This window comes from Xenopus laevis, chromosome 7S, assembly GCF_017654675.1.
Source record: "Xenopus laevis strain J_2021 chromosome 7S, Xenopus_laevis_v10.1, whole genome shotgun sequence".
Classification (NCBI taxonomy): Eukaryota; Metazoa; Chordata; class Amphibia; order Anura; family Pipidae; genus Xenopus; species Xenopus laevis.
Genome location: NC_054384.1, coordinates 86,161,263 through 86,175,773, shown reverse-complemented (window position 1 = coordinate 86,175,773; position 14,511 = coordinate 86,161,263). Strand labels below are relative to the sequence as shown.

The following is a 14,511-nucleotide window of genomic DNA, read 5'->3' as shown; positions in this document are numbered from 1 at the left end:
TAATTCGGAGCTTTATGGATAACAGGTTTCCGGTTTAAGGGGTCTCATACCTGTACCATATCTATCTATCATAAGAAAACTCATAGGTTAAAGGGTCTTAGTTAAATTATATAGTATAAATATATCAAGCTGAACACGGCAACAAAGTAGATGTATTATACTGAATTGTCCACTCTGTGCTTAGACCCGTTGTACTTTATTTTGCATTTGTTGTAGTAACTGGGGACATTTATCATGATATTCCTAGATTTCCAGCCAATTATACTCTGAAATACAGTATATAGCAGCTAATGTGTAGGAAGTCTTTGTTGTTAGACCCACTAGCAAAGCCCTTTTAATATTACAACCTACTGTCCTGTTGCAATTCCATAATGCTTTCAAAGGAAGCTTTCAGGGGGGCATGCATTACCATTCAAGAGGGTAGAGTTGAGTCTGGTAGCATTGAAGAGTGCATTGCATTGCTGGAACATGAGTAAAGACAGTTATCAAGGGTTGAATTTCAATTCATGTGAGTTTTTTTTAACTCCCCTCAAATCACTAAATTAAGAAATTAGAGCAATCGACATTTATTATTAAAGAAGACATAGAATAAATGAAAAAACCCCTAATTGTGTAGGCATTTATGAGTAATATATGGTGTTGCTTTTACATGGTGCTAAAATAAATATTATCTTTAAAAATAGTCCCTTTATTAGAGCTCCCTATAGATGTTCACTGGTCCCTGTTTCAAAGCAAGGGTGGGCGTGTCCTAACGGTCCCTGCCAGAAGCACAGTAGGAGGGGGACAGCCAATCACAGCCCTACAGTCACACAAGCACAGACAGGCTTCAGTTCCCTATCAGGTCCTGTAAGCTGCTGATTGGTTCCTGTCCTACAGTGCAGTGAGCTGAGTGCCTCCGGCTCCCCTGCACTGCCTCGAAATTCAGGAAATGGAAGAGAAGGGAGGGATTATTAGGGGTTTTGCAGAAATATTCCATAAATCAGCCTGAAACACTACTTTTTTTAAGCATTATGTACTGATACATTCTTATTTTTTACACAAAATGTCTCCTTTAAAATCCAATTTTTTAAAGTTGGACGAATTGAAAAGACCCAAAAACTCGAATCAAATTCAAATCAAATTCGATCAAACTCGATTCTAATTTTTTTTCTCCGAAAAAAACTTGAATGTCAGGAAGACTGCAAACATCTCCAAATTAATCCCTGGACCTCTCCCATTGACTTGAACAGCAATTCAGCAGGTTTTAGGTGGCGAATAGTCGAATTCTAATTCTTAAAGGGCCAGGCTATGATAAATCTTGAAAATCAAATTCAAATATTTTTAAAAACTCGAAACAAATTTGGATAAATCCCTAGTGGAATTTGAAAGTTTTGACCATAAAAAAAATTGAAAATTTAAATTTTAAATTCGACCCTTGATAAATCTGCTCCTTAGTGTGAACATTCTAGGGGTAAAATACAAGCTAAAGTGCCAGGGGTAAAGCGTCTCAGTTTGCTGCACTGGTTCCAGTAGGGTCATGAATGACACAAGATGTTCTGGAGTGCTATACTTTGCTCTTTCTCAGGACACACATTAGGTACAAATGTACCTAATGCACTTGTTAACACTGTATTGATGTTGTCATATAATAGGTTCTCCCTTGTATGGTGTTTATGTATTCTTTCATTATAAAACACAGTCATTATCGCCATTTTACTGGCTGGTCATTTCAGTTGCTACTACTAGTTATGCTCCCTGTACACTAAATCTCTTGTATACAGCATTTACTGCACAAATCCATGGGATTGTCACTTGGAACATTTGTTTATTCTATTACTATAAGAAGTAGTAGTAGTAATATTTGTATAATAATGATAATATATTACTATTACAGTCATATCTGTAAATATGTGGGTATTTAATTTTGTCTTAAATCTGTATATACTTTATATGTATATGCACAGGCATATGGGTAGGGTCTTCTTAAAGAAAGGATCCTGTTAGAGATATCCAAGTAGACTTGCAATACTTACAGTATATTTTAGGGATGCACCGAATCCAGAATTTGGTTCAGGATTCGGCCAGGATTCTGCCTTTTTCAGCAGGATTCGGATTCAGCCGAATCCTTCTGCCCGGCCGAAAAATGCTTTCCGCTTACCACCCCTAATTTGCATATGCAAATTAGGGTTCAGTTCGGTATTTGGCCGAATCCTTTGCAAAGGATTCGGGGGTTGGCCGAATCCAAAATAATGGATTCGGTGCATCCCTAGTATATTATGTTTTAAAGGAATTTATAATACTGTACACTTCACTAGAATGTCATACAATTGCATACAATATGCAATGACTGAAGATACATGTGAAACTTGCATTCAGTTATAATTTATGTTAAACTAGGAAATCCTGGGGAAAACAGAGTACCCAAAGGAAATGCAAGCAAGTGTGGGTAAAACGTACAAAATCCTGGGAGGAATAAAATCTAAGATTCCAGCACTGCAGGAAGGCCATGCTAACTAGTAATGAGCAACATTTTTAGCCAGGTTAACCTAGCCAATGGGTGGAAAAAATTGTCCTGGATCAAACATTTTTTGCACGTCAAATAAAAAAAAGAATTTGTCAATGCATTTGGGGAATTTTATGGCATTTCGTAAATTTTCAGCGAAGCGAAAAGGGTCAGATTCGTCCATCACTAATGCTAACAACTAAAACACCCCACTGAATATTTCATTTAATGGAAGTTTACAAACATTAATGCACACTGTACAAGTAAATAGGGCTTATTCAGTAAAAATCAGTTTTCACATTACTACCAGTTAGTAATAATGAGTGGTACATCAGCCTCACTCTTTATTTTTTTTACAGTTTACCGTCACTACTGTCCATAAAGAAATACAAAAATAATAGTTAGGATTGCCACCTGTCCAGATTTCACCCGGATAGCCTGGTATTTGGAAGGGCTGTCCGGGTCAAACCCTCCTATGCGGATTTCCAAATTAGGAAATCCGGACAGGAAGGTTTCATATGGCGATCAGCAGCCAATCGCTGATCGCCACGTCATCAGTCCCACCCCACATGTCACAGGCCTCACCCCTGACATCACCGGAACTTACCCCCACTTCCCTGCCCATTTTTCTGCCCTAGAAAAGGTGGCAACCCTAATAATAGTGCATACTATGAAGCCCATTTATCAAAGTCCGAATTTATCGCATTATTTTCTGAAAACGACTCCGACCAAATCCGCACAGGTTTTTTCCCCCTTATTTATCAATACATTTTCCCGAATTTTTCCTTTGCGGGAAAAAAACCCAGAAAAAATTGTGAAAAAAACTAATCGTACAAATTTTTCGGATTTTCCACCCGAAAACTCTGTTTTTTGCTCGAAAACCACCAAATCTTCGAATTATTGCACGAAACCCAGATCAAGATATCTTCGGGACTTCTGCCATTGACTTATATGCAACCTCGGCGGTTCTGAGATACAGGATTTTCAGATTCTGACTTTTTCCATCCTCAGGGTAAAAGAAATCCTGAAAAATTTGTGGGTTTTTTTCACTAAAAATTTGCATTTTATAGTAAAAAAACTAGGGATGCACCAAATCCACTATTTTGGATTCGGCCGAACCCCTGAATCCTTCTCTAAAGATTCGGCCGAATACCGAACCAAATCCTAATTTGCATATGCAAATTAGGGGTGGGAAGAGGAAAACATTTCTTACTTCCTTGTTTTGTGACAAAAAGTCACGCAATTTCCCACCCTGTCCCTAATTTGCATATGCAAATTAGGAATCGGATTCGGTTCTGCCGGGCAGAAGGATTCGGCCGAATCCTGGATTCGGTGCATCCCTAAAAAAAAACACAAACTTTTCCGGTTTTTGGCATTCGTAGTTTAATAAATAACCCTCTTAATCTACCCCCCTGAATAGGTCTTACATTGGGTAAATGAATTAATCAATTCAGAGTTTTCTCCAGTTCTAGCCTGCACCTTACCTTACATTAGATCGTTATTTTCTAGCAGCAGTACAGTCTATAGCACATCCACCTGTAGCCTCAAATGAAAAGTATCATTCTCCAAAGGAGGCCATCCTAATAGACAACGACAGTGCAGAAACATCAGTTCTCTGATTGAAGGGCCCAGTATTTCTCCTGTTTATCACACATGTATATGCAACACATATAAATTTATTCATAGAACTAGTATTTCTATGGAAACTGGCAGGGTTTGAAATTACAGAATGTAGCCAGGCTACTTCTGTTTTACACGCAGACCAATGCAGTTTTCTCTGTGGTAGAGTGGCAACCAAATTATGGGCCTACAATATACAATTTTAAAATGTATCAAGCGAGTTTCCCTTCAGATTTTATAGGGAATAATGATCACCGTGTTGTAAAATTAGAGAGACAAGATCACAGGGCAAATGCTTTAAAACAGTTCATGGAACTGTAGTATGTAATATTTTCCAACAGGCTAAATTATTTCTTAAAATACACACATTTCAGTTACTTGGGCAAAAAATGACATCAATGAGATTATAATTGAAAGCACCATTTATAAGGATATATTTCACAGGATATTCATGGATCTTGTGTACTGTATCAGTATTTGTTTCTTCCATGAAAAGACATGCTTTTAATTCAGTGACCAGACAGTAAGGGTTGCCCAGTGTTTAATTGTCTTACTTTTTTAACAGACCCTGTGTAAGGCTGCTTGATGAATTCATCCATCAGGGGTCTATTTATTAGTCAGATAATAAGTTTGCTTTTTTTCTCAGGTCATTTATAAGATTTTTCTATAAAAGGTCCACTAACACCCAGAAATGAAAATGACGAAATCCACAATTTCTGAAACGCATAATATCGAAATCGAAAAATTATAGCGTTTTTGTTTTGTAGGGCTTTCCAGGGCAGCTTTTAAATACATTCTATAACATAATAAAAGTTAACTTAAAGGTGAACACCCTTAATAGTGTATATTAAGGAAGCAAGTAACATCAGTCCAGGAAACAAAATTCCTAAAGATGCTGCACGTGCCCCCAAGAACTCCCATTACTGGTCAGGCCGCTCCACTTCTGCCCTTTTTAAAACATTACTGACTTTATTTGCTGTACTCACAGAGTGAGGAGGATGAAAGAGAAGAGTCCGACTTTGACAGCGCCAGCATCAACAGCTCATCTGTGCGTTCCGATATCAGTGCTGGATTAGGAAAGAGAGGCAAAAAAGTAAAGAAAAAGAAGAGAGGTGAGTGCTCTAACTTTTTCTTATCTGCTATTTGTTTTGAATCCTCTCCTCTTGCTTCCCTTTTTTAATACTATCATAGACTGCATAGGATATCCTAATGTGTTTTTGATACTAATACTTAATACTGTGCTCCTGTTCCTGCCTGCTGGAACAAGAGGTCCTGATCCTTTTTGAGTCAAATGTCTACATATTACTGGCTTATGTTTCAATCTGAGGTATCTAGTTATACAGTAGGTTTAAAAAGTCAGCACGTCTTAATAATCTGTCAGAACATAGTGGAGCAGTGGTAAATGGCAAATCTTTTCTAAATAAAAATAATAGTAATTTAATAATACAAGCGATAAAGCACTAAGCCCTTTACTGCTCATTTAAACTTCAGTTGTGGCTGCACTGTGTCTGCTCCAGGGTAGGAGGTAAGTACAGGTCTGGGCCTGCCAGATCTCCCTAATTTGTGCTTCTCAATGACACACCAGTTAGGGGACATGATGGAGGTAGGATGGTGGGATGTCTACATGCCTCCCCTCACTTTTCATGAATTCAGAGCTGCTAGACATAGCAATTTGAAATTTTATCAAAGATATTTTTGGCCAGTGGCCCCAAATCTCAGATAAAATAATAATAATGATATAATTGAGGCCCTAATGAGCCTGAGAAATTTAATTATTTCGACTTCTCTCACTGTAAGTTTACAAATTTATGGTGAGGTGATTCCAGTTCATTATTATTATTATTATTATTATTATTATTATTATTATTATTATTATATAAAGTAATAATATATTATATAGTAATATTATATTACATATTAGTAATAATAATAAAAATGCAAAACAATTGTAAAAGTATTCAATATAAAAGACAAATTTTAAGCACATGTCATAACTAGGGAGCTGTTGATAGGTCCATTTTTCCCCTTTTAAGCAGTCTAATTCTAACCACACATACGCAGACACACTGATCTTTACAATGAATTATGTTTCATTAAAGGTATTGTAGAAATGCAGTTACACATGGATGCAGCTGCGGTCTCATCACTAACTTAATATAGCAAGCTCTGCACACACAGGACAAAGAAGTATTAATGTGAATTTATAATTAAGACAATTGTGTTTATCATTTCAATCGAAGATCATGCCGTTAATCAATGAAATAAGGAAGGAATAATGATCTTGTGGTGTGTACAAACGCTACGGCTGTAAAATTATTAATTTTTTTAATGAACATTGTATCTGCACTGGAATTTTTTAGTAGAATTACTTAAGATACTAGAAATATGCTGTTCTTTGCTTGTTGACGTGTTGTCAAGATGTGGTAAATTTTACACAATTCGCAAATATGGTGCAATGTTTTTGAAAACTTGAATAGTCACAATTTGTTAAAGAACCAAAACACCAAAAATTTGCACGAAAAATTTTAAATGTCAGTTTTTCAAAAAATTTTTCAATGATCATGGTTTTTTTTCTTCTGGAACACAACATTTTCTGCCTCTAGGAGTACCATAAAGTGTCGGAGGCTCAGGGGCGTTTCAGGGTCTTTGCTGCCCTGAGGCGGCCTTTTAGATGCCGTCCCCCCATCGCAACCTGGTGCTTACCTTTCTGAGGGCGGGAGCAGGTCGAGTGGGGGCCCCATCGCAATTAGGCTCTCTGCACTAGAAGAGCCAAAATTAAATTTTAAAAATCTGAATTTCGGGTCTTTAAGTTACCAGGAGCGTCTTTTTGCCTCCCCTGGTAACCTGCAGGCTGCTGCCGTCTGAGTTGAGTTTCTCAAATTGCCCCAGGGTAGGCTACACCTGGGGCAGAAAAGAACGTACTGGTTAAAGATGAAAGCAGACAAAATGCATAAGGACAAATTCACTAAAGGCCGAATCTTCACCAGCAACTGCTTTGCCACACTTCAGGCCACTTCGTTAGGCGCAAATTCGTTACTACTACGCTAATTCACTTAAATGCGAAGTTGCGTCTCAGCAGCCGAACGCTGGCAAATTTTTGCTTGCGTTACGTCGGCTGGGCGAGCATTTCATATCGAATTTTCGTTAGCATTCATTTCTGCCTATCGAACCTTCGTTAGTAGTCTTACACTTAGTTGAATTTAAATGGGGGCGGTTACATTAAAGTGGATGTCTTTATTAGTGATGTTGGTGCAAATGCTTGAAGTGGCCACAAGGAAGCAAATTAAAGACATAAAAGATCCTCTAATGCCTTAGACATGAGCCCACCCTAAAACAAAAGTGGTATGCCCCTCAAAAGTCAAAAGACTTTTGAAGGCAATCCTGCTTTAAAAAAGTAAAAGCCGCCAGCATTTTTTACAACTTTAATTCATTTCTGGCATACAGGATATGATGTCACTGATATAAGATTGAGGAATATGTAGCTTCATTTTATTTGTTCACCTGGTCTGAGGTGGCGAAGTAAACGCTGGTGAAAGAGGTACTGTTCTGTAAATTTGCATCTAAGCCTATTTGCCGAGTTACGACCGTTCGCCAGAGCAAAAAGTCACCTGGCGACAGTCTCTTTCACTAGCAAATTGTCCTCTACGCCTGTTAGTAAATTGCCGATGTCCCTGCGGATGCGATTTCTGGTGAATTGTCTCTAACATCACGCCAGTCACAGCTACGTTTAATGAATCTGCCCCATAGTCTTTCAGTAGTCAGTGTCAGTATCAGTTCACAATAGGGACTTATGGAGTAGCCCTACACATTGGCCCATTGATCCCATCTAAGATATTATTAATCCTTAGTGGAGGCAAAACAAATCGTATTGGGTTTATTTAATGTTTTTTGAATGATTTTTCAGTAGACTTGTTATGGAAATCCAAATTATGGCAAGGCCCCTATCATAAAAGTCCCTGGTCTTGGTAAACAGGTCCCGTACCTGTACTATCCTAAATTTCTTGAAATGCTGTGGGGGCCTATGATTGAGAATTATGCCTTAGGCCCAGTCTGCCCTTGCACTTTGGTGGTCAAAACGCAGTGGAGGTCATTTATAAAGTTAGTACAGCACTTATTTATTCCAAATGGTTGTATTGTCCATGGTTTTTCCTGAATGCTGAAGTATTGCACTGCTGTGCTCATCTTTCTGGGGGGTTTTTTCTTGCAAATTCACATTGTGCGCAAATATTCGCAAATGAGGCAGGTGATTGTGTGAGGTGTTGTTGCCAGTAATTTAAATTTTCATTTTACGAAACCTGCTTTGCAAATATTTTCTCCACCACCAATGTTGTGGCATAACGCAAAGTGTGTGCATAATTATTTGCGATTAAGCCATATTAAAAAACTGTTATGGACATTTGCAGCGCAAATAACTAATTCTGTTTGAACATTAAATACACCAATCTTATCCAGCTTTATAAATATAACCATGCGCAAGGCAAATACGCTCACTCTGCAGATATTAATAACCAGGTCAGGTACTCGCGGGTCCCCGCAGAATACCCGCAAAGTGGACGTAGGTAGAATACCTCTGATTACCTGGTAGTCTGCTGGTAACTCAGCAAGTGTGCGGGATTGGTTCCTCCCACCTTCCCTGGTGCTGCAAGGAATTTTTTGTTACTTTTCCGGGTGAATGGGAAGTGGAGTGACGCCACTTCTCGTCTGAGATGATGTCACTTCCAGTTTCACGGATCCCTGGTTGGGTGGTAAGTTTGACTTAGCTAGGTAGTGGCTCTGGGTAGGTGATGTGTTGGGTGGCGGGTGCGGGTCAAATTAGGGGTCAGCGTGTTTGGGGCAGGCACGGGTCCCTCCAATTGGACCTGTGCAGGACTCTAACATGTGCCATAGGCCTTTATAGCTTTGCAGCAGCGTTCCTAGAGGGGGGCGGGCCCTGGTGCGTGACGTGCAGCCGGGCCCCGCCCCCCTCCGTACGGCGCTCTGCAGGGGTGATTTCAGTGGCGTACGGCGCTGCCGGGAGGGCCCTGAGGGGGTGCGGCCCCTGGCCCGCTCGCACTGCCTGCTCCCCCGGTAGTTCCGCCACTGTAGCTTTGCAATTAATCCTCATTTTTGTTTTTTACATTATTTACTCTTCCAGAGAAATGTTACAGATTCCATTCTAGCATGTTGGTTTTTAAGGACAATATGCCTCAATTTTGCTTTACTTCATAAGAGACTGCAGGCAGCTCTGTCAGACTTTCAGCTGCAGGTTGAACTTCATTATAGCCGGCATGGGAACATTAGTTTCTGTGGGGGTTATCTCAGCTGATGCTGTGCGAACAGAAATGAAATCTCCCTCACTAGGCTTACAGTCAGAGCCCTTTTTTAAAATCATTCTCATAAATATAAATTTATAAGCTAATAATGTTCCTCAAAATTAGCCTGGTTGTGATTTTATTATGCACTTATACACAAAAGCACTTACGTTGTGACATATTAATGCAAACAAGCTCGAACAAACTTGCTTTGACAATTAAGAAAGTAAAATCCCAATAAAATAGGAAATGCAGCATTAATTTGAATATATTAGAAGACAGCATAAAGAGAGCTACTTTGCCAGTGTCAGCTCTCATTGTTTAGGCATCAGCCATTTTCTTTTTTTGTTGTTTAAAATAACAGGCCTCACATTACAATTCTGTACTGCTTAGGTGGCTGAAAATTGCTTTTCCTTTCTGGAGTTTTCAAAGTATGATTGTAGGTAAGGTAAATAAAAGTCCTATTTTGGAAATGCATTATTTTTTTAATGTAGTTATTGCAATGAAATATGTGTGTCTTTACATATGAGAAGAAATGAACACCTCACATACAAATTTAAAAGGGTCATTAAAATCCAGGACACAAAATTCATCCCTTTTTTTCTTTGTTGAGGGCCATTGGAGAAAAAAAAACATTTTATCTAATCAATAATTGTATGAAACATATGCATTTGGTGTTTTATGGTAGAGGATAAAGATAAAAGATTTATGAAAAAAGATTTGTAATTTGGATCCACATTCCATAAGTCTACTAGAAAATCATGTATGCGTTAAATAAACCCAATAGGCTGGTTTTGCTTCCAATAATGATTAATTATATCTCAGTTGGGATCAGGTACTTTTCTATTATTACAGAGAAATAGTAAATAATGCATAAAATGCATTATTTGGATAAAATGAAGTCTATGGGAGATGACCTTTCTGTAATTTAGAGCTCTTTGGATAACCTGCATACCTGTATTACCTATGTAATAAAAAAACATGGAGTATAAATGGAAAAGGAAATGAAAGGCACAGAACAGGTTGTAGCTTCAAGGATGCTGGAATCTTTAGTCTGACCCAAACTGAGGGGTGCAAGATGAACAAATTATTCTATACAACATACCTTTAAAGGAGAAAGAATGTTGTATCCCACTTGGGGGTGTCAAATGTTAGGCATCCCAAGTGAATGTATTTACTTACCTGAAATCCCGGGCCAGTGCTCCTATCAGCAGAAAAATGCACTGGCCTGAGGATATTTGAGTCAGCACCACAGAGTGATCCTATTCCGGCTTCTTCTTTCTTCAAATTTCCAGGGCAGACACATGCGCAGTAGAACGTAATAGTTGTCTTTTCGTTAAAGTTTGGCTTTTCGCTCTAATGCACATGCGCAGCCGTGAGATGGAAGAAGAAGCCGGAAGAGGATCGCTCTGTGGTGCTCGCTGGAATAACCTCAGGCTGGTGTAGTTTTCTGCTGATAGGGGTTTCAGGTAAGTAAATACATTCACTTGGGGTGCCTTACATTTATGACTTCCTTCTCCTTTAAAGAAGACTATGGATTGAAGCCAATGTCAGGAAACATTACTGGGTTTAATCACTGTGTTTTTAAGACAATATTGAAAGATGGAAGAGGCTTAAGCAATATGAAACACAGTCATATTCCAGCTGCTTAGAATACGATATTGAAGGAAACATTTGAAAAGCACCATAAAATAAGAGCAGAATGGCCATCTCATTGTCAACCCTCAATTTACTCATACAGTAGTTACATTAATTTTCCATGCAAATGACCATATGCCCATATTATATGCAGCTACTGTTGCATTACTACCATCCTCACTATCAAGTCTTTGGCAAGAAGCAGCTTTGAAGTAAACAGTTTTACCTTTATTTACCACTCTGTAATAAAAAACATTTCCCTTGCAATACACGCACAGACAGACTGATATACATACATGTGACCCTTTGGTCAGATTCACCAGAATTCATGAATTTATTTTTTAGACTGTGGGATGAAATGTAGACAAAAAGAAGATAAAAGCAACTTCTGTTGTAGTTGAATAACTTATATATACAGATATGGGATCTGTCACCTGGAAACCCATTATCCAGAAAGCTCCATTTCCCATAGACTCCATTTTATCCAAATAATCCAAAATGTTTTTAAAAAATTAAATTTTTCTCTGTAATAATAAAACAGTATTTGTACTTGATCCAAACTAAGATATAATTAATCCTTATTTTAATCAAAACCAGGCTATTGGGTTTATTTAATGTTTACACGATTTTGTAGTAGACTTAGGGGCAGATTTACTAAGCTCGAGTGATGGTTCGAATTTCAAAAAGTTCGAATTCCGAAGTAAATTTTAGGGTACTTCGATATCGAATAGGCTATAATCGACCATTCGACTTCGATTAGAATGATTCGAAGTAAAAATCGACTATTCGACCATTCGATAATCGAAGTACTGTCTCTTTAAAAAAAACTTCGAGTTCATACTTCGATCGAACGATTTATATTCGCAGGGTTGCCAAATTTGTTGAAAAGACTTCTAATTCGATATTCAAATTCGAAGTTTTTTCATTCAATGATCGAATTTCGTCCCTTGATAAATCTGCCCCAGAAGGTATGAAGATCCAAATAACTGAAAGATCTGTTATCCGGAAATCCCCAGGTTCCAAGCATTCTAGATAACAGGTCCAATACCTGCACTATGTATGAATCAGGTTGCTCTCTCTGCAGTAAGCTTTGATAGCCATTCTCTCTTTCCAACAGTACAGTAAAAACTAAAAAGCCCAATAAGCTATGATTTGGCACAGGTAATACAACACTAGAACTCATGGTTCAAGCTTAAATGATACAATGGCACAAAGTATGTCAGCTTTGACTCCCCCAAAAGGTATATGTGATAGTTTGGAGAGTATCTTTTTGTTTTGTCCCCAGGGCACCATATGTCTTACTAGCAGTTCTGATCTTTAAACAGTCTCTTCCATTTTGTAGCAGCACAAATGCAAATTTATATTTGCTCTAATTTGACTACACAGAGTCTTGTCATAATGTTGGGAAGTTATTATTCTTTTACTGCCTTTTTTGTCCCGATCCATCTGCCTTCAATTATCAAATTAGCAAATCTAATCAAACATAAAAGCACTGTCATTAAAGTCAGGGCAAAGCAATCTACAAACTCTTATAATGTTAAGTGCTATGTTACCTTGTGCGGCTGATGTTAATTTCACGCTAATCCATTAAAATCACACCAAATTATATAGCTACAAAGGAAATGAGAACAAGATATTTACTTTTCTTTCTTATTGTAGTTGAAGAAGGTGACGGTTATGAAACAGACCATCAGGATTACTGCGAAGTTTGTCAGCAGGGAGGGGAAATCATATTATGTGACACATGCCCCCGTGCCTATCACCTCGTCTGCCTGGATCCTGAACTGGAAAAAGCCCCAGAGGGCAAGTGGAGTTGCCCACACTGTGTAAGGCTTTGGTTTTTTTTTTTTCAAAATTAATTGATTATTAGGAATGTACAGAACGGAGGTTTCGCGCTTCTGCTCTCAGGTGCTGGTTTATATAGATGTATTTGTTGTGTTTTGCTGAGATCTTCTGCATTTATTTAGCACTGCATACCTTTTCTACGTATTTTGCAGTGGAATAATATTGTTATATCCTTCTGTCTGATGAAATGGAGAGATGAAGCTAACAATGTTAGCGCACCTTAGAATAGTCTTCAAAAGCAATAAAAATTTATGAACTTGTTTACTTTATAAACATACTGTAGATGTGGGGTTTATTATATGGAAATTCATTTCAAGGAAGCACCTGAATATCAATGAAACAAGTGTCCTAGTATTTAAGCTAGCAAGTATTTTTGCTCTCTGAATTATTAAAGTACTGTAGATCTAAGGCTAAAAAGTATAATTGCTCAATGCATTGCCTGGACCCATTTAGTATCAGCTTAAAGTGCTTTGACTTTACAGCTTTCATCCCTCAGATTTAAGCATATTTTTACAGAAACGTGTTTAGATTGATTAGTCTCCATAAATATACAGTTGGCACAATTCGAAGGATTTTAATCCATCGATCAAACGATATTCCTTCGATCAGAAAATTGTAAGGAAGCCTATGGGGACCTTCCCCATAGGCTATCATTGATCTTCGGTAGGTTTTAGGTGGCGAAGTACTTGGTCGAAGTTTTTTTAAAAGAGACAGAACTTCAACTATCGAATGGTCAAATAGTCGAACGATTTTTAGTTCGAATCATTCGGAAGTCGTAGTCGACGGTCAAAGTAGTCAATTCGATGGTCGAAGTAGCCAAAAAAAACATTCGAAATTCTAAGTATTTTTTCTACTATTCCTTCACTCGAACTAAGTAAATGTGCCCCTAAGTGGGGTATTTACTAAAACGCAACTTTTTGTCACTATATAAGAAAAAAAATTCCCAACCCCGAATCCCCTTAATTTACAGATAAATCCGAATGAAAAAAGCACTTCGGGAAAAAGTTGCGCCAAAATCGTGAGTTAAATCAAATCATGCAGCTTTTTTGTATTGAAACCCCTTACAGAATAATAAAGAACAAAACACTCAAATTTAATTTGTTTCCCAGTGGCCAATAAAAGTGGCTAAGGTGTTTACATATCAAACAGATATGGTGGGTGGTAAGCACACAAAGCAGAAGTTTTTTTCATCTTCAGTTGCTCATTATTGCAAACCATAGAGATATTTATGATATATATATATATACACACACACACATATGTGTGGCTATAAATGTGTGGGATAAATCAGTTGAATCTTGATAAAGACCCCACTGAGGGTCGAAACGTCGATCTAAATAAAATATATTTTCTTACCTTCAGATACAGCTTTCCTTCTACAAAGGATATATATATTCTTTATCTTTCATTTTTAGCAAGCATTGAATGCAAATTATAGAAAACAAGAAAAGAGCATAATCAAGTGTAGGCCATCAATTTTCCAAACATTATCAATATACACATGCGTATAAAATTATCAAAAATAGCACAAATATTGCATAATTCTTGTTAGCCATAGAGAAAAGGGTAAATAAAGATTTATTCTGATTATTATATTTAAAGGTGGAATAGAATGCTACATCCATTAAGACAATG

At 37.7% G+C, this 14,511-nt stretch overlaps 1 protein-coding gene across 7 annotated transcripts in view; it reads left to right on the top strand.

Annotated features, from left to right (window-relative positions):
* chd5.S (chromodomain helicase DNA binding protein 5 S homeolog) overlaps positions 1-14,511 on the top strand; it is a 133,582-nt gene that overhangs the window by 53,815 nt on the left and 65,256 nt on the right. For all 7 annotated transcript variants that reach the window (XM_041571481.1, XM_018227958.2, XM_041571479.1 and 4 more), the window contains exons 7-8: positions 5,091-5,214; positions 12,691-12,857. In XM_041571481.1, coding sequence (XP_041427415.1) covers positions 5,091-5,214; positions 12,691-12,857 — 291 coding nt within the window. The remainder of the gene's footprint in view (positions 1-5,090; positions 5,215-12,690; positions 12,858-14,511) is intronic.